General features: G+C 43.4%; 1 protein-coding gene across 3 annotated transcripts; it reads left to right on the top strand.

Moving 5' to 3' along the window:
• The first annotated feature begins 552 nt into the window (after nucleotides 1-552).
• Nucleotides 553-27,190, top strand: emsy (EMSY transcriptional repressor, BRCA2 interacting). Of its 3 annotated transcripts, none has more exons than XM_039005224.1 (20): nucleotides 553-923; nucleotides 4,654-4,762; nucleotides 4,901-5,000; nucleotides 5,146-5,220; nucleotides 8,039-8,214; nucleotides 8,814-8,963; nucleotides 9,151-9,410; nucleotides 9,634-9,877; nucleotides 10,097-10,321; nucleotides 10,440-10,586; nucleotides 12,604-12,777; nucleotides 16,326-16,462; nucleotides 16,830-17,006; nucleotides 18,255-18,432; nucleotides 18,770-18,943; nucleotides 19,808-19,966; nucleotides 22,251-22,408; nucleotides 24,707-25,255; nucleotides 25,911-26,339; nucleotides 26,519-27,190. In XM_039005224.1, exons 1-20 carry the CDS (start codon nucleotides 921-923, stop codon nucleotides 26,714-26,716), a joined length of 3,822 nt encoding a protein of 1,273 aa, XP_038861152.1. In that variant the 5' UTR covers nucleotides 553-920; the 3' UTR covers nucleotides 26,717-27,190. The 3 variants fall into 3 exon arrangements, with proteins under 3 accessions (XP_038861152.1, XP_038861153.1, XP_038861151.1); XM_039005225.1 differs by lacking the exon at nucleotides 553-923 and adding an exon at nucleotides 1,395-1,414; XM_039005223.1 differs by lacking the exon at nucleotides 553-923 and adding an exon at nucleotides 1,983-2,027.
• Nucleotides 27,191-27,629: the final 439 nt, after the last annotated feature.

Here is a 27,629-nt window from a genome sequence, read left to right as displayed (position 1 = left end):
TTTTTTTTGTCAAAGTCGCCATAGTGTCACGTGTCCTACTTAACGACCCTGGGTTTATAAGCGCGGATATCGAGTCTGCCGCACGAGCATGCTTTTGCGGCACAGTCGATAGCGCGCTGGAGTTCGGTCTAGAAGGTTCGAGACCTGCTCCTTGCCTGTTATATCGAGTCTGCCGCTCGAGCATGCTTTTGCTGCAGAGTCGATATCTGCGCTTATAAACCCAGGGTCGTTACATTATATTAGTACACTTGTAACAATTTAAGCATTACGAAACTCCTATTTGATCAATTAAACCTCACGTAGCAAATAAGCCATTAATTTTTGTTGTTGATCAAATTCGATACTCATTGACTTTGACGCCAACTGCTGGAGGGAGTTGAGCAACCCTTCCTCCAACCCAACCTCTGTTTAAAAATGACATTTGAGAGAAATGGTATGAATGGGCGGGATTTATAACTTGTGACTGTGGTAACTAGTGACGACCAATGCCAAAACCCGTGCACAAAGAATGTCAACAGTGACGTCATTGGGTCCTAAAAAAAGTGTTAGAAAAACTGCCTATTTGGATTTATGTCTCTGGGTATACCTGTATGGGTTTAATTTTTAACCGTTTTTCATTATTAGTCCATATGTGAAAAAATAAGGGGGTTATAGATCCCAAAATGATCAATATTAGATCTTAACTTTTCAAATTCATGTCAATCCATTCCAGGTTTATTTTTGGACAACATTATTTCAGGCCCAAGTGTTTTGGCGTTGTTCAATCATGGCGGAATTGAAGGTCTTTGGAACTGAGGTGGATCCTCATTAAAGAAAAACATATTTTTCATATTTTGGTGTGTGCAACTTCTGTTGGATTAATATGTAATAATGTATTGATCCTTTCAATCAGTACTGTCATAACGACGTTGCAACACTGCATGGTAAGTTGGAAGAAGGAAAGCTACTAGCCGAATAGCTAGCTATCAAACGTCGTTAGCTTACTCCCAGGGGGATGCTTGCACAACTTGAAATGCTTGATAGTAGCTAGAACTATGCAAACAGTTTATCTTAGTGTTATATATTATACAAATATATATTTATTTGCTGTAATGTCATATTTTGAGTGTCATGCACTCGCAATTTAGTAGTTAACGCGTTACCTCGCTAATGTTGTTGTGCAGGCTAACGCTGGTTTTGCAAACCAGAGTAAGTCATTTGGCACCCGTAGGCTGCTTCTAACTATCTAGTGTCACTGTTTAGCCACGCAACTGAATGCGTTTTCTTCCTATGTCAATGATATTAGGACGGTAGAATTGAAGGAGTATTTAAGCCTCTTTCTGAAAGGATGTCAACAGGTACCAACCAATGATATGTATTAACCCTAGATGACTGACAGGGGGCGGTGTTTTGAAGCTCCCGCGCAGCCATTCTGGTACGATAATCTCTTTTCACGCCACTTCCATTCCAGGTTAGGATCATTTATGCAGCAGGCTTGGAGACTGAGGTTAGGAAATGGGTTAGGGTTAGCGTAAAAAATAGGAAAAGGGTTAGTGCTCTACTAACCTGCTACGAAAATCACTTCTTAAAAGTGTGTCCCATTTGGTGCTCCTCTGTTGGGGAAAAACATAATAATAATTAGACGAGGTACGATCATGAATATCCTACAAACGGGACATCAAAAACTGTAATATCCTATGTTTCACGGAATCTTGGCTGAATGACGACATGTATATACGCTGCACCGGCATGACAAAACAGTAAGACGAGGGGGGGCTGTCTGTGCATATTTGTAAACAACAGCTGGTGCACGAAATCTAAGGAAGTTTCTAGATTTTGCTCGCCTGAAGTAGAATATATTGTGAAAAATTGCAGGCCACACTACTTGCCTAGAGAGTTTTCAGCTATACTTTTCGTGGCTGTTTATTTACCACCACAGACAGATGCTGGCACTAAGACCGCACTCAGTCAGCTGTATAAGGAAATAAGCAAACAGGAAACCACTCACCCAGAGGCGGCGCTCCTAGTGGCCGGAGACTTTAATGCAGGTAAACTTAAATCAGTTCTACCTAATTTCTATCAACATGTTAAATGTGCAACCAGATGGGAAAAAATTCTAGATCACCTGTACTCCACACACACACACGTACAAAGCTCTCCCTCGCCCTCCATTTGGTAAATCCGACCACAACTCTATCCTCCTGATTCCTGCTTACAAGCAAAAATTAAAGCAGGAAGCACCAGTGACTCGGTCTATAAAAAAGTGGTCAGATGAAGCAGATGCTAAACTACAGGACTGTTTTGCTATCACAGACTGGAACATGTTCCGGGATTCTTCTCATGGCATTGAGGAGTACACCACATCAGTCACTGGCTCTATCAATAAGTGCATCGAGGACGTCGTCCCCACAGTGACTGTACGTACATACCCCAACCAGAAGCCATGGATTACAGGCAACATTCTCACTGAGCTAAAGGGTAGAGCTGCCGCTTTCAAGGTGCGGGACTCTAACCCGGAAGCTTACAAGAAATCCTGCAATGCCCTGCAACGAACCATCAAACAGGCAAAGCGTCAATACAGGGCTAAGATTGAGTCATACTACACCGGCTCTGACGCTCGTCTTATGTGCGAGGCAAGTAACACAGAGGCATGCATGAGAACATCAGCTGTTCCGGACGACTGTGTGATCACTCTCTCCGTAGCCAACGTGAGTAAGACCTTTAAACAGGTCAACATACACAAGGCCACGGAGCCAGACGGATTACCAGGACGTGTGCTCCGGGCATGTGCTGACCAACTGGTAGGTGTCTTCACTGACATTTTCAACATGTCCCTGATTGAGTCTGTAATACCAGTGCTTGCTCAGTCCCCTCCTGTACTCCCTGTTCACCCACGACTACATGGCCAGGCACGACTCCAACACCATCATTAAGTTTGCAGATGGCACAGCAGTGGTATGCCTGATCACCGACAACGACGAGACAGCCTATAGGGAGGAGGTCAGAGACCTGGCCGGGTGGTGCCAGAATAACAACCTATCCCTCAACGTAACCAAGACTAAGGAGATGATTGTGGACTACAGGAAAAAGAGGACCGAGCACTCCCCCATTCTCATTGACGGGGCTGTAGTGGAGCAGGTTGAGAGCTTCAAGTTCCTTGGTGTCCACATCACCAACAAACTAGAATGGACCAAATACACCAAGACAGTTGTGAAGAGGGCACGACAAAGCCTATTCCCCCTCAGGAAACTAAAAAGATTTTGCAATGGTCCTGAGATCCTCAAAAGGTTCTACAGCTGCAACATCGAGAGCATCCTGACTGGTTGCATCACTGCCTGGTACGGGAATTGCTCGGCCTCCGACCGCAAGGCACTACCAGAGGGTAGTGCGTACGGCCCAGTACATCACTAAGGCTAAGCTGCCTGCCATCCAGGACCTCTACACCAGGCAGTGTCAGAGGAAAGTCCTAAAAATTGTCAGACCCCAGTCATAGACTGTTCTCTCTACTACCGCATGGCATGCGGTACCGGAGTGCCAAGTCTAGGACAAAACGGCTTCTCAACAGTTTTTATCTCCAAGCCGTAAGACTCCTGAACAGGTAATCAAATGGCTACCCGGACTATTTGCAATGTGTGCCCCCCCCCCCCCCCCCCCCAACCCCTCTTTTACGCTGCTGCTACTCTCTGTTTATCATATATGCATAGTCACTTTAACCATATGTACATACTACCTCAATCAGCCCGACTAACCAGTGTCTGTATATAGCCTCGCTACTTTTATAGCCTCGCTACTGTTATTTTTCATTGTCTTTTTACTGTTGTTTTTATTTCTTTACTTACCTATTGTTCACCTAATACCTTTTTTGCACTATTGGTTAGAGCCTTTAAGTAAGCATTTCAAGTTAAGGTGTTGTATTCTTGCGCATGTGACAATCTTTGATTTGAATGATAATAAAAAATAAAGATTTTGGAAGCTATAGAAATGCTTTTATTCTACATTTGTTTTGACAAGTATATTCCATTATAGACACCTTAATGCATATTTCAAAATTATATGTTAACTGAACATAAAAATTTATAAAAACATACTACTTAAAGCACATTTTTTTTGAGAATACTGTTACTGTCACCACTACAACAAATAAATACTTAAATACATGTAATTCTGTCCTTGAAACATTTGATTGAAATACTGTAGAATTCCATTCATTTCTATGGATGGAGTACCAATATGGCCGACAGGTGGCTTCAAAGCCTCTCATCGGCCATTACATAACATCCGTAATCCAGGGTTTATACACATAATTGGTACCAACTCAGGGAAAAAGCTTACTAATAACAATAGACCAGTGGCTTAGGTTAGGTAACTAACTTGTATCAATCCTGTTTTGGAAGCTGCTGGCAATGCTTGTTTATGGTTTAATAATATCCATATTCAGATATGGAACTTCTATTACTGACATCCATATTGCATTATCCAGTTCTGATATATTATGACTTATCAGTACATAGTGCTAGACCTTCTTCCACCATTACTTTGTACATGAAAGGTACCCTAACACTAAGAGTTGGAGAAACGTACTTTATTTGAAATATGAATATTTGTAGTGCATGGATAATCTAGAAGATTACATATTTGACATGTCCTCTCCTCTTCTGCTCACTCTCAATGTAGTTGATGATTCAGCAGGAGAAACCGCAGCTGTCCGGCACCATGCCTGTGGTGTGGCCCACCCTCCTTGACTTGGGCAGGGATGAGTGTAAGAGAATCCTCCGTAAACTTGGTAAGTGCCTTTGAACTTATCCGGCCTCTCTGGCTTGCCTAATGCATGAAGTGATTTGTCACTTTCAAAGAACCCCAAATGTTACTGCTATTTCAGATTGAAAGTTGTTTTTAATGATAAACCATATTGTTTCAACAGAGCTGGAGGCGTATGCCGGTGTTATCAGTGCTTTGCGAGCCCAAGGTGACCTCACCAAGGATAAGAAGGATCTCCTTGGAGAACTCACTAAAGTCCTCAGGTAAACCAGCAAAGTCACTGTATGTTTTTCTCATAGCTAGAGGAACCTATGAAATATGGGGCCCTTTTCCTAATAAAAACAAACTTGGCTTGTGATTTAATTGCTCATACTTTCTTTGCTAATACTGTATGGTTGTCTCCCACAGCATTTCAACAGAGCGTCATCGTGCAGAGGTCCGTAGGGCAGTCAATGATGAGCGCCTTACCACCATTGCCTATCAGTAAGTCAAGTTACCGTCTTTAAGGTGATCAATACTAAAACTACATGCACATTATGACCTACTACTACATATTAGTACACACTTCAGCCCCTCAATTTATCATATATTTACCATGAGGAGTACACCACATCAGTCACTGGCTTTATCAATAAGTGCATCGAGGACGTCGTCCCCACAGTGACTGTACGTACATACCCCAACCAGAAGCCATGGATTACAGGCAACATTCGCACTGAGCTAAAGGGTAGAGCTGCCGCTTTCAAAGTGCGGGACTCTAACCCGTAAGCTTACAAGAAATCCTGCTATGCCCTGCGACGAACCATCAAACAAGCAAAGCGTCAATACAGGGCTAAGATTGAATCATACTACACGGCTCCGACGCTCGTCTTATGTTGCATCGCTTGCAAACTATTACAGACTACAAAGGGAAGCACAGACGCGAGCTGCCCAGTGTCACGAGCCTACCAGACGAGCTAAATCACTTCTATTCTCGCTTCGAGGCAAGCAACACTGAGGCATGCATGAGAGCATCAGCTGTTCCGAACGACTGTGTGATCACGCTCTCCGTAGCCGACGTAAGACCTTTAAACAGGTCAACATACACAAGGCTGCGGGGCCAGACGGATTACCAGGACGTGTGCTCCGGGCATGTGCTGACCAACTGGTAGGTGTCTTCACTAACATTTTCAACATGTCCCTGATTGAGTCTGTAATACCAACATGTTTCAAGCAGACCACCATAGTCCCTGTGCCCAAGAACACGAAGGCAACCTGCCTAAATGACTACATACCCGTAGCACTCAAGTCCGTAGCCATGAAGTGCTTTGAAAGGTTGGTAATGGCTCACATCAACACCATTATCCCAGAAACCCTAGACCCACTCCAATTTGCATACCGCCCAAACAGATCCACAGATGATGCAATCTCTATTGCACTCCACACTGCCCTTTCCCACCTGGACAAAAGGAACACTTTTGTGAGAATGCTATTCATTGACTACAGCTCAGCGTTCAACACCATAGTACCCTTAAAGCTCATCACTAAGATAAGGATCCTGGGACTAAACACCTCCCTCTGCAACTGGATCCTGGACTTTCTGACGGGCCGCCCCTAGGTGGTGAGGGTAGGTAGCAACACATCTGCCACGCTGATCCTCAACACAGGGCCCCCCCAGGGGTGCTTGCTCAGTCCCCCCTCAGTACTCCCTGTTCACCCACGACTGCATGGCCAGGCACGTCTCCAACACCATCATTAAGTTTGCAGATGACACAACAGTGGTATGCCTGATCAGCGACGAGACAGCCTATAGGGAGGAGATCAGAGACCTGGCCGGGTGGTGCCAGAATAACAACCTATCCCTCAACGTAACCAAGACTAAGGAGATGATTGTGGACTACAGGAAAAGGAGGATCGAGCACGCCCCCATTCTCATCGACGGGGCTGTAGTGGAGCAGGTTGAGAGCTTCAAGTTCCTTGGTGTCCACATCACCAACAAATTAGAATGGTCCAAACACACCAAGACAGTCGTGAAGAGGGCACGACAAAGCCTATTCCCCCTCAGGAACTTAAAAATATTTGGCATGGGTCCTGAGATCCTCAAAAGGTTCTACAGCTGCAACATCGAGAGCATCCTGACTGTTTGCATCACTGCCTGGTACGGCAATTGCTCGGCCTCTGACCGCAAGGCACTACAGAGGGTAGTGCGTACGGCCCAGTACATCACTAAGGCTAAGCTGCCTGCCATCCAGGACCTCTACACCAGGTGGTGTCAGAGGAAAGTCCTAAAAATTGTTAGACCCCAGCCACCCCAGTCATAGACTGTTCTCTCTACTACCGCATGGCAAGCGGTACCGGAGTACCAAGTCTAGGACAAAAAGGCTTCTCAACAGTTTTTACCCCCAAGCCATAAGACTCCTGAACAGGTAGTCAAATGGCTACCCGGACTATTTGCATTGTGTGCCCCCCCACCCCCACCCCTTTTTTGTGGTATATGAAAGATATATGAAAAATGAAAAGAAACTGCAACTTAAAATCTTAACCGTCATTTGGATTGAAGGGCTCCAGGGCCAAGAACAAGTCTTTCAAGAGGAAGGGAAGGAATCATAGGACACTTCAGTATCAACTCTTACATAAATACCAGTAAAAGATAAAACAAATAGACTGATGCCAAGTGATGGTAGTAGGAAAGCATCTAGGGAACTAAAACGCAAATAAAAGCTAACATTATTACAGTAAGTAAGAGGTAAGTAACTGCACACCTGTTCACACCCTTGCACTGTCTACTTTGGGCATGGGGGGCTGGTTGGCCCCCCCACCCCTTTTTTGTGCCCCCCCACCCCTTTTTTTACGCTGCTGCTACTCTCTGTTTATCATATATGCATAGTCACTTTAACTATACATTCATGTACATACTACCTCAATTGGGCCGACCAACCAGTGCTCCCGCACATTGGCTAACCGGGCTATCTGCATTGTGTACCACCCACCACCCACCAACCCCTCTTTTACGCTACTGCTACTCTCTGTTTATCATATATGCATAGTCACTTTAACCATATCTACATGTACATACTACCTCAGCCTGACTAACTGGTGTCTGTATGTAGCCTCGCTACTTTTATAGCCTCGCTACTGTATATAGCCTGTCTTTTTACTGTTGTTTTATTTCTTTACCTAGCTATTGTTCACCTAATACCTTTTTTGCACTATTGGTTAGAGCCTGTAAGTAAGCATTTCACTGTAAGGTCCACACCTGTTGTATTCGGTGCTCGTGACAAATAAACTTTGATTTGATGACAATTGTATCTGTCTTGTCAAGCATGTCAGGTCCCAACAGCTCCTCAGAGTGGTCCATCGAGGGGCGTCGGCTGGTCCCGCTGATGCCCAGACTGGTCCCCCAGACCGCCTTCACTGTGACGGCCAACGCAGTGGCCAGCGCCACAGCCAATCAGAACGCTTCGCTTCTGCTGCCTGCCGAAACAGGAAATAAAGAAGGTAAGATCAGACAGCTCAAGGTGGAAATTGCTCTCAACCACAGATCTAGGATCACATTACCTTGCTCCTAATCTTAGCCTGAGGGTTAATCCATTTGAATTCAATCACTTTTTGACAGCACCTCTTTTGATTTGAACTGAACCTTCCATATGTGTTTGCCCATTTAAATGGACTTTTTGAACCTGAATGCCAAATTATTCAAGAGATAAAAGTGCTCAAACTTGACCTATTTTACATGCCCCCACCATACCATGAGACATACATGTCTTCATCACTGGAAAATATATACTATTGAGATTTGATATAATTTAAAAGCTTACAAACAGGGTTGTCAAACTATTTTATAATTTCTAGAATTCTTTTAATTAAAATTTTTACCTTACGTCAATTATCTAAAAATGTGTAAACTCAGACATTTAAAAATATGAGCATATATTGTAGCTTAGACCCTATTTTACGTCATCTGGCCCTGTCAGTAGTTAGGTGTAACTTTCTACCTGCAACATCAACTGAAGAGGGAGGAAGACATTAAATTATGAATCACTTATGTCTCCTTATAGTGTATTTTTATATGAAGCATGGTTGTTATTTGTTTGCAGTGGTTGTTTGCTACTCCTACACAAGCACCACGTCCACCAGTGCCACGGCGCCCAGCGGCAGTGCAGCAGCCACGGTGAAATCCCCCCGTCCGGCCAGCCCTGCCTCAAACATGGTGGTGCTGCCCAGCGGGAGCACCGTCTATGTGAAAAGTGAGTGTCAGAACAGAGATTCCATGTTTGTTTATTATTTTACTTTGGAAATAAAAATAAGTGTTATTTAAGAATTTAGCATTGGTTAAGGAGTCTCCGGTGTGACACTCACTTAACAGAACCTGAAGTCTGTCAATGTATCGCTGCATTCTGTGTCTCCGTCTGTATGTTTCTCTCTCTCCACCAGGCGTGAGCTGCTCGGATGAGGACGAGAAGCCGCGTAAGCGGAGGCGGACTAACTCCTCAAGCTCCTCCCCTGTGGTGCTGAAGGAAGTGGCCAAGGTGGCCCCGCCCATGTCCAAGACCATCACTGTGCCGGTGAGCGGCAGCCCCAAGATGAGCAACATCATGCAGAGCATCGCTAACTCCCTGCCACCGCACATGTCCCCCGTTAAGATCACCTTCACCAAGCCCACCACCCAGACCACTAACACCACCACGCAGAAGGTGAGCAGGACAGAACTGACCATTGTTCAGTATAAATCCTCTTGTTCTATAGGCAAAGAGTCAATATAGTGAGGTGTGAGCCAGATAATATAGGAATGGTTGGATATGTTTGAATGGTCGTAAGTGATTGCATACTGTTTGCAAACTCGATTGTAAGTGATTGTGTATATGAACTTGATTGTAAGTGGCTGTGTAATTTACTGTATAATGTATGTTTTGTCAGGTGATCATTGTGACGACCTCTCCAAGCTCCAACTTCGTTCCAAACATCCTGTCCAAGTCTCACTCACACAACTACGCGGCGGCCATGTCCAAGTTGGTGTCCACCTCCATGCTGACCTCGGCCAACCAGAAGCAGACAGTGTTCATCCCGGCCAGCTCCAGTCCCTCCTCGGCCCCAAACACGGTCGCTGTGACCACCATGGTTTCTTCCAGCCCATCTGTGGTCATGTCGACAATAGCGCAGGGTAGGTTTGAATGTTCCACTTCCTGCAGTGTTTTCAAATAGTTTGTTTACTCAGGATTTATTACCGGCCTTCGCCCAATTTAGACAAAGATTGTCTTGTTCTAGCTACTAAGACCTTTCATGTATACAACATTTTATTGAAACTGGAATTGTACTGAATTGTGTGTATCTGATTGGTCTTTGAAACTGACCACTATTGCTTGTCCTCTCCCTGTGCCAGGTGGCTCGTCGACAGGCATGAAAGTGGCCTCCGCCAGGCTCCCCTCTCCTAAGACCATGGTGGGCTCTCCAACCCAGATTCTGGCCCAGTTCCCCAAGCAGCACCAGCAGTCACCCAAGCAGCTGCAGCAGGGCTCCCCCATGGGGGCCGGCGCCATGGGCCAGGCCCAGTCCTCTACCACTCTCCCCGGCTCCAAACCCACCATACAGATTAAGCAGGAGTCAGGTGAGTACAGGGCGTGATACCCAAATCTACTGGTGTTAGTACTCTACCCTGAGTGTGCAAGTGTACAGAAAGTGTTAATCATGTATTTAACTAATAATTTGTCTAATTGTACCTGTAGGTGTGAAAATCATCACCCAGCAGATACAGCCCAGTAAGATCCTGCCCAAGCCCTCTGTAGGCATGTCCAGCAGCGGTTCCTCCCCCATCATGGTTGTCAGTAGCAACGGGGCCATCATGACCACCAAGTTGGTGTCCCAGCCCACAGGTGTGCCTTCTCACATACTGCTTTTCGACTGTAACACAAGTGTTACACTAGTGTATACACACTGATGTTTTACTAGGTAAACTGTGTTTCCAAAGCTAGGGCTGACAGTGAGGACTTGTGAAGAACAAAATCAACAACCTCTGCATAATCAAAACAGTTGCTTTGTGAGGAGGTATTAACTAGAGGTTGACCGATTAATCGGAATGGCCGATTAATTAGGGCCGATTTTCAAGTTTTCATAACAATCTGTAATCGGTATTTCTGGACACCGATTTGCCGATTATTTAAAAAAAGATATATTTTTTATTTTTTAGACCTTTATTTAACTAGGCAAGTCAGTTAAGAACACATTCTTAATTTCAATGACGGCCTAGGAACGGTGGGTTAACTGCCTTGTTCAGGGGCAGAACGACAGATTTTTACCTTGTCAGCTCGGGGATTAATTTTTGCAATCTTCTGGTTACTAGTCCAACGCTCTAACCACCTGCCTTACATTGCACTCCACCTATCTTATAAAAAACAATCAATCTTAACATAATCACTAGTTAACTACATGTGGTTGATGATATTACTAGTTTATCTAGCGTGTCCTGCGTTGTATATAATCGATGCGGTGCCTGTTAATTTCTCATCAAACCTACTTCGACAAACGGGTGATGATTTAACAAGCGCATTTGCGAAAAAAGCATTGTTGCACCAATGTACCTAACTATAAACATCAATGCCTTTCTTTAAAATCAATACACAAGTATATATTTTTAAACATGCATATTTAGTTCATGTTGCCTGCTAACATGAATTTCTTATAATTAGGGAAATTGTGTCACTTCTCTTGCGTTCCGTGCAAGCAGTCAGGGTATATGTAACAGTTTGGGCCGCCTGGCTCATTGCGAACTCTGAAGTCCATTTATTCCTAACAAAGGCCGTAATTAATTTGCCAGAATTGTACATAATTATGTACAATGTAACAGCAATATTTAGACTTAGGGATGCCATCTGTTAGATAAAATACGGAACGTTTCCGTATTTCACTGAAAGAATAAACGTTTTGTTTTCGAAATTATAGCTTCCGGATTCTACCATTTTAATGACCTAAGGCTCGTATTTCTGTGTGTTATTATGTTATAATTAAGTCTAGTTTGCGGGGTGCGCGCTAATAGCGTTTCAATCGGTGACGTCACTCGCTCTGAGACTTGGAGTAGTTGTTCCCCTTGCTCTGCAAGGGCCGCAGCTTTTGTGGAGCGATGGGTAACGATGCTTCGAGGGTGGCTGTTGTCGATGTGTTCCTGGTTCGAGCCCAAGTAGGGGCGAGGAGAGGGATGGAAGCTATACTGTTACACTGGCAATACTAAAGTGCCTATAAGAACATCCAATAGTCAAAGGTATATGAAATACAAATCGTATAGAGAGAAATAGTCCTATAATTCCTATAATAACTACAACCTAAAACCTCTTACCTGGGAATATTGAAGACTCATGTTAAAAGGAACCACCAGTTTTCATATGTTCTGAGCAAGGAACTTAAACGTTAGCTTTTTTACATGGCACATATTGCACTTTTACTTTCTTCTCCAACACTTTGTTTTTGCATTATTTAAACCAAATTGAACATGTTTCATTATTTATTTGAGGCTAAATTGATTTTATTGATGTATTATATTAAGTGTTCATTCAGTATTGTTGTAATTGTCATTATTACAAATAAAATTTTAAAAAGCGTCCGATTAACCGATTAACAACTGTCATCCAAACATGTAAATAATACACAAGGACAGTAGATGTCTGCACTGGTTTGGATAATCTGTGTTTTAATCCTTTATTCTATTTTACTTTGTATTTCTCATTTGCTTTTTTTTCTAGTAGATTTTTTGCATTGTCGGGTTTTGAGTTTGCAAGAAAGGTATTTCACTGTACTTGTGCATGTGACATTAAAACTTGAAACTAGATATTGATATGAAGAAATACTTAGCAAAGCCTGGTCAATTTATTTTCTTTAAAAAACATTGATTTTGTGCAGGCACCCAGGCCACATACTCAAGGCCCACTGTGAGCCCCTCCATTGGCGCCAGGATGGCGACGTCAACCAGTGGTGCCACCTACGTCAAGACCACCAGCGGCAGCATTATCACGGTGGTCCCCAAGTCTCTAGCCACACTGGGCGGCAAGATCATCAGCAGCAACATTGTGTCTGGTGAGTTTGACAGTTCTGTAGTGTTACTAGGGTTTCGGGGGGGTATTTACCAGTGATGTTTACATTTACCAGTTAACTACTGGAATTTTGGATACTTTAAAGGATTTTAAATAATTTACATAACATGTAAAATATATGTTGCTAATAATAAAATGTTTTTTTCATGTGAAAAATAGAATCACATAGCTGTCAAACATCCTCAGTGTAAGCTATCGACTTAGTGAATACCGTTGCTGTTTAATATGGAGGTTTCTATCTGGATTAAATTTGTTGTTATTTTACACTGTCAATGTATCTTTGTTGTAAATACTTTGGGGCTGAACTAGTGGAAGTTGTGAAATAAGTCAATAGTTGGAAGCGTTGCAGAGTAAATTGCAGATGATTTCATTCTTGATTCAATGTTGTTGTTTTTTTTAAATTAATTTGGCTATTTTCTCCTAAATCATATTGTCTATCTACTAGAAACTCAGACGACATGGACACGGATATAAAAATGTATATGAATATATACAATGGTGTAAAGTATTACTTTAAAATACTTTAAAGTACTAAAGTGTTTTTTGGGGGTATCTGTACTTTACTATTTATATTTTTTTACTTTTACTAAACTACATTCCGAAAGAAAAGAATGTACTTTTTACTCCATACATTTCCCCTGACACCCAAAAGTACTAATTATATTTTGAATGATTAGCAGGACAGGAAAATGGTCCAATTCACGCACTTCTCAAGAGAACATCCTGGTCATCCCTACTGCCTCTCATGTGGCGGACTAAATAAACACAAATGCTTCATTTATAAATGATGCCTGAGTGTTGGAGTGTGCCCCTGGCTATTCATTTATTTATTTTTATAAAAATAGTGCCGTCTGGTTCACTTAATATAAGAATGTGAAATAATTTGTACTTTTACTTTTCATACTTAATAAGTATATTATAGAAATTACATTTACTTTTGATAATTAAGTACACTACCAGTCAATAGTTTAGACACCTATTAATTCCAGGGTTTTTCTTTATTTTGACTATTTTCTACATTGTAGAATAACATCAAAACTATGAAATAACACATGGAATCATGTTGTAACCAAAAAAGTGTTAAACAAATCAAAATAGCCACCCTTTGCCTTGATGACAGCTTAGCACACTCTTGACATTCTCTCAACCAGCTTCATAAGGAATGCTTTTCCAACAGTCTTGAAGGAGTTCCCACGTATGCTGAGCACTTGTTGGCTGCTTTTCCTTCACTCTGCGGTCCAACTCATCCCAAACCATCTCAATTGGGTTAAGATCGGGTGATTGTGGAGGCCAGGTCATCTGATGCAGCACTCCATCACTCTCCTTCTTGGTCAAATAGCCCTTACACAGCCTGGAGGTGTGTTTTCAGTCATTGTCCTGTTGAAAAACAAATGATAGTCCCACTAAGCGCAAACCAGATGGGATGGTGTAGCTATGTTGGTTAAGTGTGACTTAAATTCTAAATAAATCAAAGACAGTGTCACCAGCAAAACATCCCCACACCACCACCTCCATGCTTCACAGTGGGAACCACACATGCGGAGATCATCCGTTCACCTACTCTGCATTTCACAAAGGCACTGCGGTTGGAACCAAAAATCTAATTTGGACTCCTCAGACAAAAGGACAGATTTCCACCGGTCTAATGTCCATTGCTCATGTTTCTTGGCCCAAGCAAGTATCTTCTTCTTATTGGTGTCCTTTAGTAGTGGTTTCTTTGCAGCAATTCAACCATGAAGGCCTGACTCACGAAGTCTCCTCTGAACAGTTGATGCTGAGATGTGTCTGTTACTTGAACTCTGTGAAGCATTTATTTGGGCTGCAATTTCTGAGACTGATAACTCTAATGAACTTATCCTCTGCAGCAGAGGTAACTCTGGGTCTTCCTTTCCTGTGGCGGTCATCATGAGAGCCAGTTTCACCATAGCGCTTGATGTTTTTTGCGACTGCACTTGAAGAAACTTTCAAAGTTCTTGAAATATTCTGTATTGACTCAGCTTCATGACTTAAATTAAAGTAATGATGGACTGTCCTTTTCTTTGCATATTTGAGCTTTTCTTGCCATAATATGGACTTGGTCTTTTACCAAATAGCCCCGTCTTCTGTATACCACCCCTACCTTGTCACTATTTGTTTAACACTTTTTATGGGGGGTTATGACATGATTCCATGTGTTATTTCATAGTTTTGATGTCTAAAAATAAAAATAAACCCTTGAATGAATAGGTGTGTCCAAACTTTTGACTGGTACTTATATATATACACATCACACTCTACATGGCCATAAGTATGTGGACACGTTCTTGTCGAACATCTCATTCCAAAATCATAGGCATTAAATGGAGTTGGTCCCCCCCCCTTTGCTGCTATAACAGCCTCTACTCTTGGGAAGACGTTCCACTAGATTTTGGAACATGACTGCAGGGACTTGCTTCCATTCAGCCACGAGCATTACTGAGGTCGGGTTTTCCGGCCTGGCTCGCAGTCTGCGTTCCAATTCATCCCAGAGGGGTTGAGGTCAGGGCTCTGTGCAGGCCAATAAAGTGCTTCCACACCAATCTAAATTGTCATGCTGAAACAGGAAAGGGCCTTCTCCAAACTGTTGCTACAAAGTTGGAAGCACAGAATCGTCTAGAATGTCATTGTATGCTGTAGTGTTAAGATTTCCCTTCACTGGAACTAACAGGTCTAGCCCGTAGCATGAAAAACAGCCCCAGACCATTATTCATCCTTGCATTCGCGCAGGTAGCGTTCTCCTGGCATACCTCAAACCCAGATTAGTTCGTCGGACTGCCAGATGGTGAAGTGTGATTCATCACTCCAGAGAACGCCTTTCCACTGATCCAGAGTCCAATGGAGGCAAACTTTACACCACCCTGGCCGATGCTTGGCATTGCTCGGCCATGGAAAACCATTTTGTGAAGCTCCTGACAAGCAGTTATTGTGCTGATGTTGCTTCCAGAGGCAGTTTGGAACTCGGTAGTGAGTGTTGCAACCGAGAACAGACTATTTTTAGGCACTACGCTCTTCAGCACTCAGTGGTCCCGTTCTGTGAGCTTGTGTGGCCTACCACTTCACGGCTGAGCCGTTGTTGCTCCTAGACGTTTCCACTTCACAGTAACAGCACTTACAGTTGACCGGGGCAGCTCTAGCAGGGCAGAAATTTGACAAAATTATTTGTTGGAAAGGTGGCATCCTATGACAGTGCCACGTTGAAAGTCACTGAGCTAATTCAGTACGGGCCATTTTACTGCCACTGTTGGTCTATGGCGATTGCGTGGCTGTGTGTGGCTGAAATAGCATAATCCACTCATTTGAAGGGGTGTCCACATACTTTTGGCTATGTAGTTACTCCAGTATACATTTATTAAAGTTTACATAGATTAGCAAAATTACCAAAACAATTATTCTGTAAACTTTTGCAACGCTAAGTGTTACCAATTTTGACTGAACATCTAGTTGTCCAATTATAGTGACTTCAAATGTTGTGTTTTGGCAAACCTTTAGATGTTCTTTCCCCCTCCATTGCAGGTACAACAACTAAGATAACCACCATTCCTATGACGTCCAAGCCCAATGTTATTGTGGTGCAAAAGACCACTGGCAAAGCAACGACCATCCAGGGCCTGCCTGGCAAGAATGTGGTCACCACACTGTTGAATGCAGGGGTCAGTTCAACATGATTGTTATTATAAATGAAACCATTTTAATTAAGACATTTTTTATGTTAGATTTTATTTATCTAGATTCTAAGTAATTATATTTCAGAAGTGTTCAAATGTATTGACCCCAAAACCTATTTTTAATTTTTTTGGTAGTTCTAGTTTAGCCTTTCTGTCTGATCAGTCTATTGCTTTCAGCTCCATATTATGCATTTACATGCTTGTTTTCAGTTGTCATTTAGCAGACGCTCTTAATTCATAGCGACTTACAATTAGTACATTCATCTTAAGCTCTGGTCAAAAGTAGTGCAATAAAAAGGGAATAGGGTGCCATTGGTTACAGAACCAAAATATGAATGCCTCTGTGCCATAGGGCGAAAAGACCCTGCAGGGTGTGCCGGGGTCCAAGCCAGCCATCATCACAGCCTCCAGACCCATCACCAAGATGATCGTGACCCAGCCGAAAGGCATGGGCTCAGGGGTGCAGCCCAACACCACCACCAAGATCATCCCCACCAAAATAGTGTACGGCCAGCAGGGCAAGACCCAGGTCAGTAACAGTCGCTGTCTATGTAGGGTGAAGTTGCCCCTAGACGCTGGCTCTTGGGTCAGTTTAGCCTTTACCCCACTAATGGTTAGGGTTGGGGAAGCTGATCCTAGAGCTGTCTGTACCCTGGGGAAACTTCATCCCGGAGCGTCTCAGCCACTCAACGAGTAGTGTGAACGAGATCATTTCGTACTTAAAGCTCTTTGTCTTGGATACAGTTCTTTCGGAAAGTATTCAGACCCCTTGACTTTTTCCACATTTTGTTACGTAACAGCCTTAACTTAAAATGGATTTAAAAATATGAATTCCCCGTCAATCTACACGCAATAGCACATAATGATAAAGCAAAAACAGGTTTTTAGAATTTTTTTCAAATGTGTACATTTAATTTACCACAGGTGGACTCTAATCAAGTTGTAGAAACATCTCAAGCATGAGCAATGGATACAAGATGCACCTGAGCTCAATTTCGAGTCTCATAGCTAAGGGTCTGAATACTTATGTACCTAAAGGTGTTTTTATTTTTAACACATTTGCTAAAATCTCTAAAAACCTGTTTTCGTGGCCTCCGGAGTGGCGCAGTTGTCAGTTGAACGGTGTTTCCTACGACACATTAGTGCGACTGGTTTCCGGGTTAAGGGAGCAGGTGTTAAGAAGTAGCACGGCTTGGCGGGCCATATTTCGGAGGATGCATGACTCGACCTTCGCCTCTCTCGAGCCCGTTGGGGAGTTGCAGCGATGAGACAAGATCGTAACTACCAATTGGATATCACAAAATTGGGGAGGAAAAGGGAGGTAAAATTACAATTAAAAAAATATATATAAAAAAAATAACTTTCGCTTTGTCTTTATGGGTTATTGTGTGTGTGTGTGTGTGTGTGTGTGTGTGTGTATATATATATATATGTATATATATATTAATAATACATTTTTAGAATAAGGCTGTATCATAACAAAATGTGGAATAAAGGAAGGTTTCTGAATACTTTCTGAATGCACTGTATATTTTAACTTCTGTCCTGAATTACCAATGCATCAGGTCAGTGTAACTTTAGGATTGCATACCGCTTTAAATAGGCACATTAATTAAATGTATGATGTTAAAAAGGAACACCAGGACACTTGACATTGGTCTCAGCTGTGCTGTACTTTATGGAGCAACAAAAACTATTTCTCTGGTGCCATTCACTGAGCTCTTCTAGGTGTGTAATATCGAATATAACGTTTTTTTAAACATTGATTCCTGTCCAGGTGCTGATCAAGCCCAAGCCCATCTCCCAGACTGCAGTGTTGAGCGAGCAGACCAGGCAGCTGGTGAGCGAAACACTGCAGCAGGCGTCCAGGGTGGCTGACGGACAGGAGGGGGCGCTGAAGGATGAGTCAGGTGGCATCGCCGAGGGCAGCTTCCAGCCCGCCGAAGGCTGTCACGGTATGTCGTGGCACTCCACATAACAGCAAGAAGTACATGATATAGCCTGCAGCCTAACTACGAGAACAAAAGAGACACTCAAGTTAAAACAGTGTATTGTAGTCTCGCACAGCTATTGAATACCTCATCTGTAGTATGAAAGTGTATCTATTCTCACAAGTATCCAGCTAAGTTCAATTCCCTTCACTTTCAAATGGTAAAAAGCTCCACTCGCGTAATATAATTATTTCAATTCCCTTTTACTTGAATGCCATGTCCAATTTAATTCCCACATCGACTGGAATCTAAAGGGAATCCGCACAATTCCATATGACTCGTTTTGGTTGTCACCGGTCAGACTCCCAGCCCGTAGTGCACATCATCTCCTCCAGAGGGCAGGAGTGGGCTGAGCAGCATGAAGTGTCGGTGGAGTCCGGCCCCACCATCATCTACCAGGACGTGTCTACGGGGAACGTGACCCAGTCGGCCACCTCAACCATTAAGGCCCTGCTGGAGCTGCAGCAAACCACAGGTGACTAACAGACTGACCACCGTCACCATGACAACTACCATACCACTTACCAGGGTTGGGGCAATTCCATTTAAATTCAGAAACTGAGTAATCTTCCTGGCAACAGGGCTAGTCACCTGTTAATAGTGCCTGTTATTATGGCTGGGATTCTATCCCAAGAGTCAGTGGAAGAACTCTGGGGGGTTTTCCAAACCACTTCCCCTTTGTAATCTTTACTGCTGTGGACCGTTCACTGACTTCTTGTAAAATGCTGTTTGTTGCTTGATATTGAGCGTGACTGTGTTGAGTGTGACTGATGCCTGATGTACAAAAACATCCCCCTTTTAGTGTTTGCAGATAGAAACTAGATGGAGCCATCGCCATATTGCACCTATCTAGTCCTTGCTATAGTGGTAGGGTTGGCTAATCTTGGCAGGGTTTTGTACCAGACCTGATTCAAATAATATAGATATTTAATTTGTACACCACGACTAGTTGAATTAGGTGTGTTAGGTGCTGTGCGAATATCCTGACACTGCAGCCCCTAAAACAACATGAATTTTAATACAAACGACTTGAGAAGAAAGCCCCAGCTTCCGACACCTCAGTTTTTCCACACATGGCCGACACACAATTTCTTACCGGTGCGATTAATGGGCCTGTGGCGCACTCAAACACAGCCTGATAGCAGGTCAAGTGACTGGACTCTCTGGGACCTGATTCTGGGAGAATCAGATGTAAAAGTGTTCGTCGTTGGGGTCAGACTGCTCTGAACTCTAATTCTCATGTAAGTGATGGTACTTTGTTGTCCCGCGTCTTTCCAAATATAAATGGAGTAGTTGTTTATTAGTTGACTGATGGTGACAGTCTCTGTTGCCTTTACAGTGAAGGACAAGAGTGAGGCAAAGCCCAGGCAGCACACCATAGACCTGAGCCAGATGGCTGTGCCCTTTCAGATGGCCCAGGACAAGAAGCAGCAGGATCCAGTCTCCCCTGGGACATCCACTGTAGAGACTGAACCGTCCACTGAATACATCACTGCTGGTACATGAACTGACCACTGATGTTGCCTCCCAAATGGCACCATATTCTCTATATAATGCACTACTTTTCACTGAGGTCCAGCCCTGTTCAAAGGTAGTGCACTATATAAGGGATAGTGTGCCATTTGGGAAGCGAGCTCACTGAAACATTTCTCCTTGTGCATTACACACAGCCAAGACACTATAATCTGTCTTACTTTTTAGTTTCTCAGATTTGATCAATTGTCATATTACACTGTATTGTCATCACTTTAGGAGGACACCTAAAAAGATCCCCAAAGTGATGATGTTCCCTTTCTTTTCATACTGTTTCATTGCGAAATACATTGATGTACAGTACCAGTCAAAAGTTTGGACACACCTTGGCTTTCTTTCAACCAGCTTCATGAGGTAGTCACCTGGAATGCATTTCAGTTAACAGGTGTGCCTTGTTAAAAGTACATTTGTGGAATTTCTTTCCTCCTCAATGCGTTTTGAGTTGATAAGCTAGGGCTGGTATATAGAAGATAGCCCTAAAGACCAAGTCCATATTATGGCAAGAACAGCTCAAATAAGCAAAGAGACATGACAGTCCATCATTACTTTAAGACATGAAGAACTTTGAAAGCTTCTTTAAGTGCAGTCGCAAAAACCATCAAGCGCTATGATGAAACTGACTCTCATGAGGACCTCCACAGGAAAGGAAGACCCAGAGTTACCTCTGCTGCAGAGGATACGTTCATTAGAGTTACCAGCCTCAGAAATTGCTTCAGAGTTCAAGTAACAGACACATCTCAACATCAACTGTTCAGAGGAGACTGCGTGAATCAGGCCTTCATGGTCGAATTGCTGCAAAGAAACCACTACTAAAGGACACCAATAAGAAGAAGATACTTGCTTGGACCAAGAAACATGAGCAATGGACATTAGACCGGTGGAAATCTGTCCTTTTGCCACAGCATTCTGCAGCAACACGCCATCCAATCCGGTTTGGGCTTAGTGGGACTATCATTTGTTTTTCAACAGGACCCAACCCACCTCCAGGCTTTTTAAGGGCTATTTGACAAAGAAGGAGAGTGATGGAGTGCTGCATCAGATGACCTGGCCTCCACAATCCCCCGACCTCAACCCAATTGAGATGATTTGGGATGAGTTGGACCGCAGAGTGAAAGAAAAGCAGCCAACAAATGCTCAGCATATGTGGGAACTCCATTCAAGACTGTTGGAAAAGCATTCCAGGTGAAGCTGGTTGAGAGAATGCAAAGCTCTCATCAAGGCAACGGGTGGCTACTTCGAAGAACACTTTTTTTGGTTACTACTTGATTCCATATGTGTTATTTCATAGTTTTGATGCCTTCACTATTATTTTACAATGTAAAAAATATTAAAAAATAAAGAAAAACCCTTTAATGGGTAGGTGTGTCCAAACTTTTGACTGGTACTGTATATCATAGTTCGTCACCCCTTAATGATATTACACCTTGGATGGAAAATTATACACTTTCCTACTCATGTATTCAGGGGTTTACACACAATCGTAGCCCTTAACCACGCAGAAATAAGCAAAGTGAAAAAACAGCAGGCTGTTCTATTCTTTAGTGAGTACAGCTAAGTATGTCTCGAAATAATGCCGTTCCGAGTAATTGAGAGCAATTCCATGTTAAAAACAAGGTTTAGTAAAGTATGTCAGATAAAATATTTTAATGACAGGCAAAACAAAATACAATAGACAAGGTGGGATATTTTTGTGTCAAATTAATTATGCGATAAATGGTGGAAACCTATTTTTTTTATCCACAAATATTGATATAATAACCCTTATATTGAATTAAACTAGGAGTCACCTGATAACATGTTGTGTGGTCCTCCCACTACGACTCGTCGGGAAAGCATGCAGTTTATTAGGCTACAGATTAAATAAGTTATGATGAACTTCAGAGGGTGGTGAAAGTGCAAGGTGATTCTTGATTCTCCTTTCCAATACATATTGAGGGTCTTATTCTGGTGACATGATTGATGCTTGGCTGCCGTTTGACAAATAAAAATAATCTCGCTCTTTTGTCCATAATGATCTCATCATGTAGGCTATACGTGCGCTCTAGCCAACAGTGCTATCTGTGGACACTGTACTGTATCTGTTGGCTGGAGTGCACGTGCCTCTTATCTGCAACAAGTCAATATAATGGAATCACCCCTCTGGTGGGAAAATGCGCATATTGTTTTTAAGTGGATTTTAGAATATTCACATGCAAAATCTGTTCCCAATTGGATGGGAACCTAACTTATAATGATCTCTCGTTGTGCAGTTAAAGCCAGCCGGGCCGGACCATCCTCTGGAGGCGACATGGTCATGTCCGCTAGCCAGCAACTGGCGGCGTCCTCACAGAGCACAGGTCACACCCCCATGGTGGTCAAGTCCATCCCAACTTCCTCTGCGGTCACCGTCACACGCATTGTCCAACTGGTGAGACAAAAGCCTACCTAGTATATGAACTTAAAAATCACAAATACATGTTTGTCTTTGTATTCTTCTTTTCCAATGTTTTATCAAATCATATAGTATAGGTAATGCAGTATAACATGCACTATCTCACTGGCATAGGATCTCACTGTTCATTAGGTAAGTGTACCAGTATACAGTTGAAGTCGGAAGTTTACATACACCTTAGCCAAATACATTTAAACTCAGTTTTTCACATTTCCTGACATTTAATCCATGTAAAACTTCCCTGTCTTAGGTCAGTTAGGATCACCACTTTATTTTAAGAATGTGAAATGTCTAGTATTTGCTAGCATTGCCTTTAAATTGTTTAACTTGGGTCAAACGTTTCGGGTAGCCTTCCACACAAGCTTCCCACAATAAGTTGGGTGAATTTTGGCCCATTCCTCCTGACAGAGCTGGTACAACTGGGTCAGATTTATAGGCCTCCTTGCTCGCACACGCTTTTTCAGTTCTGCCCACAAATTGTCTATAGGATTGAGGTCAGGGCTTTGTGATGGCCACTCCAATACCTTGACTTTGTTGACCTTAAGCCATTTTGCCAAAACTTTGGAAGTATGCTTGGGGTCATTGTCCATTTGGAAGACCCATTTGCGACCAAGCTTTAACTTCCTGACTGATGTCTTGAGATGTTGCTTCAATATATCCACATCATTTTCTCTCCTCATGATGGCATCTATTTTGTGAGGCACACCAGTTCCTCCTGCAGCAAAGCACCCCCACAACATGATGCTGCCACCCCGGTGCTTCACGGTTGGGATGGTGTTCTTCAGCTTGCAAGCCTCCCCCTTTTTCCTCCAAACATAACGATGGTCATTATGGCCAAACAGTTCTATTTTTGTTTCATCAGACCAGAGGACATTTCCCCCAAAAATACGATCTTTGTCCCCATGTGCAGTTGCAAACCGTAGTCTGGCTTTTTTATGGCGGTTTTGGTGCAGTGGCTTCTTCCTTGCTGAGTGGCCTTTCAGGTTATGTCGATATAGGACTCATTTTACTGTGGATATAGATACTTTTGTACCCGTTTCCTCCAGCATTCTTCACAAGGTCCTTTGCTGTTGTTCTGGGATTGATTTGCACTTTTCGCACCAAAGTACGTTCATCTCTAGGAGACAGAACGTGTCTCCTTCCTGAGCGGTATGATGGCTGCGTGGTCCCATGGTGTTTATACTTGCGTACTATTGTTTGTATAGATGAACGTCATCCCTTCAGGCATTTGGAAATTGCGCCCAAGGATGGACCAGAGTTGTGTAGGTCTACAATTTCTTTTCCGAGGTCTTGGCTGATTTCTTTTGATTTTCCCATGATGTCAAGCAAAGAGAAACTGAGTTTGAAGGTAGGCTTTGAAATACATCCACAGGTACGCCTCCAATTGACTCAAATGAGGTCAATTAGCCTATCAGAAGCTTCTAAAGCCATGGCATCATTTTCTGGAATGTTCCAAGCTGTTTAAAGGCACAGTCAACTTAGTGTATGTAAACTTCTGGACCCACTGGAATTGATACAGTGAACTGTAAGTGAAATAATCTGTCTGTAAACAATTGTTGGAAAAGTTACTGCACAAAGTAGATATCCTAACCGACTTGCCAAAACTATAGTTTGTTAACAAGAAATTTGTGGAGTGGTTGAAAAATGAGTTTTAATGACTAACTTAAGTGTATGTAAACTTCCAACTTCAACTGTATCAATATGCACCAATATATAGGTAACTGCCAAAATATTGGAAACATGAGGGATACAAATAGTGTTGAAAGCAGGTGCTTCCACACAGGTATAGTGTGAGTTAATTAAGCAATTAACATCCCATCATGCTTAGGGCCATGTATAAAAATGCTGGGCAGGCCATTATTTTGGCTACCATGGCTATGTCTCCATAGGATGAGAATACCCCCATCCACAGGGCACGAGTGGTCACTGAATGGTTTGATGAGCATGAAAACGTTATAAACCGTATGCCATGGCCGTCTGTCACCAGATCTCAACCCAATTGAACACTTATGGGAGATTCTGGAGTGGCGCCTGAGACAGCGTTTTCCACCACCATCAACAAAACATGAAATTATGGAATTTCTTGTGGAAGAATGGTGTTGCGTAGAGTTCCAGACACTTGTAGAATCTATGCCAAGGTGCGTAGAAGCTGTTCTGGATCATGGTCGCCCAATACCCTATTAAGATACTTTGTTGGTGTTTCCTTTATTTTTAGCAGTTACCTGTATTTCCATATATACCACTATTGTCAATGATAGTATAATGTCATTCCAGGCGTCGGAGGGCCAGCTTATCCACAGTAAGCAGGCGGAGGAGATGGTGATGGAGGAGGGCGAACTAGAAGGGGACACCCTGGACCCCCAGACGGGCCTGTTCTACCGTTCCATCCAACTCGCGGCAGTCCCTGCCTCTCAGCACCACACACTCCCCCAACCCCAAAGCCAGTCACACTCTGAGCCCCAGTCGGAGCAGGGCAGACACATGCCCAACTCCACCCAACCCCCACAGTTACACAGCAAGCCCCAGATGAGCCAGCCTTCCTCCACCTTGGTGAAGAAGCCACCACAGCTCCAAGAGCAGTACCAGCCCAAGCCCCAGGCTCCAGGGCAGAGCCTGAAGGAGAGGCCCTCCTCTGCCTCGGGATCCCCCCAGCTGGTGGGCCTGGGCACCCCTACAAAGCCACCCTCCCTCACCCCCCAGCTCCCCAAGCTGCAGCAGGCGCCCACCTCCCACCACAGGCCCATCCACACACAGCTGTCCCAGCCGCCACCCCTGCAGGCCCACCACCCGGTGGGTGCAGACAAGACCCCTTCCATAAGCCTGGTGAGCACCATCCCTCTCTGATGGACCTCCAGGGCCCAGTAACTATTTTATTTATTAGTCTGGGACAAATCAGGTTGACACAGTTGAATCATCAACTGTCAGATGCATTGTGCCATAATGCTTTAGAATAGAACTTAATTTAAACTTTATTTGCCCTCTAGATGGACTTTGACTTACACATTTAAAAGCATTTACACAGAGTACACATTCCATACATGTAAATCTTGTTCTGATTCACAGCACTTGTCCCTTGATGGGCCTTTTTAAGATCAACGAGATAAGACAAAGCTCTGGGCACCATGCCACAAATTCCCTTCCAATCAGATCAGTGTTATTTGTAAAGTAGCACAGGGAGCCTGACAAAACCTTCACAGCCCTCCCTGTAATCACAACCTGAAAATAAATTACCATTGTTTTTCATTCAAAAAGGGGCCCCTGGGTTTGTAGAGTTTCCCCATGCCCTACACTAGTTCCAACCATAGAAATGGAAGGGGAAGCCCTTTCAGACCATGGCAATTTGACTAACACTCATGGGTACATTCAATATGGCCGCTGGTCTACATATTACAGAACATTGACTTGAATGGCAATGTCTGTTCTATTAATTTCTATAGTTCCAACCAAATTCATTTTTCCCCTCTCTCCCCCGACACAGCCGCCAATCATCACCCAGGGCGCCAGCATCACCAAGATCACCTTCGGCGGTAGCAGCAGCCACCAGTCCCCGCCCGTGTCCAGCAGTGGCGAGGCCACAGCGAAGCTGGTCCCCGCCGAGCCCAGCAGCTCGGGCCCGTCCGGCGGCGAGAAGCCCTCCGTTTCGGACATCCTCAAGATCTCCATGATGGAAGCGGAGATCGACCCTAGCGCCGAGCCAATGGTGGTGGACTCGTCCAGCGACTGCAGCCCCTACGGGAAGGGTGTTGGGGCAGGGGGAGATTTAGGTGTGTTGGGGGGCTCAGGCCCGGTCATCAGCAGCTCGGGGGCCTCCCTGCACCACTCATCCCACTCCAAGCCCCAGCATAGCCAGTTTAGCCGCATCCAGGGCCTAGTGGCCAAGGGCAAAGAAGACCTGGACGTCATTGAGGTACATTTCTGTGATTTCAAAGATTTATGTTATAGCATAGCAAAGCCTTACTAATTACATTTTCTGAGCCATATGATTAACATTTCTTAAATATTGCTTATTATAGGACAACAGTCATCTAAGCTTTTAACATCTATAGACAATAAAAGCGAAATAACATCTGTTACTTCCCTCCCCAGGTGATCCCTCGGTACTCTATCATGCCAGACTCTAGCCAGTCCAACGTGGTGGTGGAGCCCAGCGGCTTCCTCGAGATCAGCAACTACACCAGCCAGCGGCTGGACGAGGAGAGCGTCATGGAGCAAGAGGTGGACAGCAGCAATGACGAGGCCACGACTGTCAGCCCCATGGAGGGCTGCGCCGACCAGTCCCAGTGACCACTACACATGTCAACTCCGTCACGTCACACACGATGTGTGACAGGGATGATGCAGAGATGAGGGTGATTACGGTCATCACAGTGACTTGTGGTTACCTCCCAACTTAGTTAGAACCCTAATGACGTCACGGCAAGCGGATAAATGCGGTATTTGCATAACGGTATTTGATTAGATCAATTGTTGAACACCATTTTTGATTTGGTCTCCTTCGACAATGTACATTTTAATACATGATAGTACAGTTTGAGTTTCTGACTTGTAATAAATAAGTCTGATGGCCTTCAGATTACTTCAGTTTGTTTAAAGTGGGCACATGCAGTGATTCAAGATTTGTCACAGACAATAACGGCTGACCATAAAGGGATTGTAATAACCCTTGAGGAATTAGCACTTTGAAGTTGAAACAGTTGGTAAGAACAATTGTTGGAAGAAAAAAATAAATACAAACAAATAAATACACTTTCAACCTTGTTCGTTTGTGATGGGGGTTTCTGTTTTGTGTTCTCTGTGTAACTTTAGAATTTTAACTAAACTTTTATACAACAGCTTAAAACTGTTTTTCTGTTACAGGACCGCACACAATTTGGCATTCCCTTGGTGAATGTCGTTTTGTACATGACCTATCAGTCCATCTTAATGAATTGACCTTTCAACATGAGGAAATCACCAATGTTTCCACCAAATGTTTATTTGCATTCAATCATAGGGGTAAAAAGAAAGGCTTTATGTAAGCTAGGCTAGTGTGTGTGTGTTGGGAAGTTTCTGTGAATACCAGCACCCTCTTGTTAGTGCCATAAGTCTGGGTTGTATAATTTACAATTTTGTCATTTAGCAGATGCTCTTATCCAGAGCAATTTACAGTAGTGAGTGCATAGATTTTTTTTTTTTGTATTGGTCCCCCATGGGAATC

This window comes from Salvelinus namaycush, chromosome 12 (assembly GCF_016432855.1).
Source record: "Salvelinus namaycush isolate Seneca chromosome 12, SaNama_1.0, whole genome shotgun sequence".
Classification (NCBI taxonomy): Eukaryota; Metazoa; Chordata; class Actinopteri; order Salmoniformes; family Salmonidae; genus Salvelinus; species Salvelinus namaycush.
The sequence above is the reverse complement of the archived record's forward strand: the minus strand, read 5'-3'. Positions and strand labels throughout refer to the sequence as shown.

Bases quoted from the DNA above. Each gene is read 5' to 3' on its own strand.
- emsy (XM_039005223.1), top strand. The intron at 5,221-8,038 runs GTAAGTCAAGTT...TGTCTTGTCAAG, and splicing joins CTTACCACCATTGCCTATCA to CATGTCAGGTCCCAACAGCT. The intron at 16,463-16,829 runs GTCAGTTCAACA...TCTGTGCCATAG, and splicing joins CCACACTGTTGAATGCAGGG to GGCGAAAAGACCCTGCAGGG.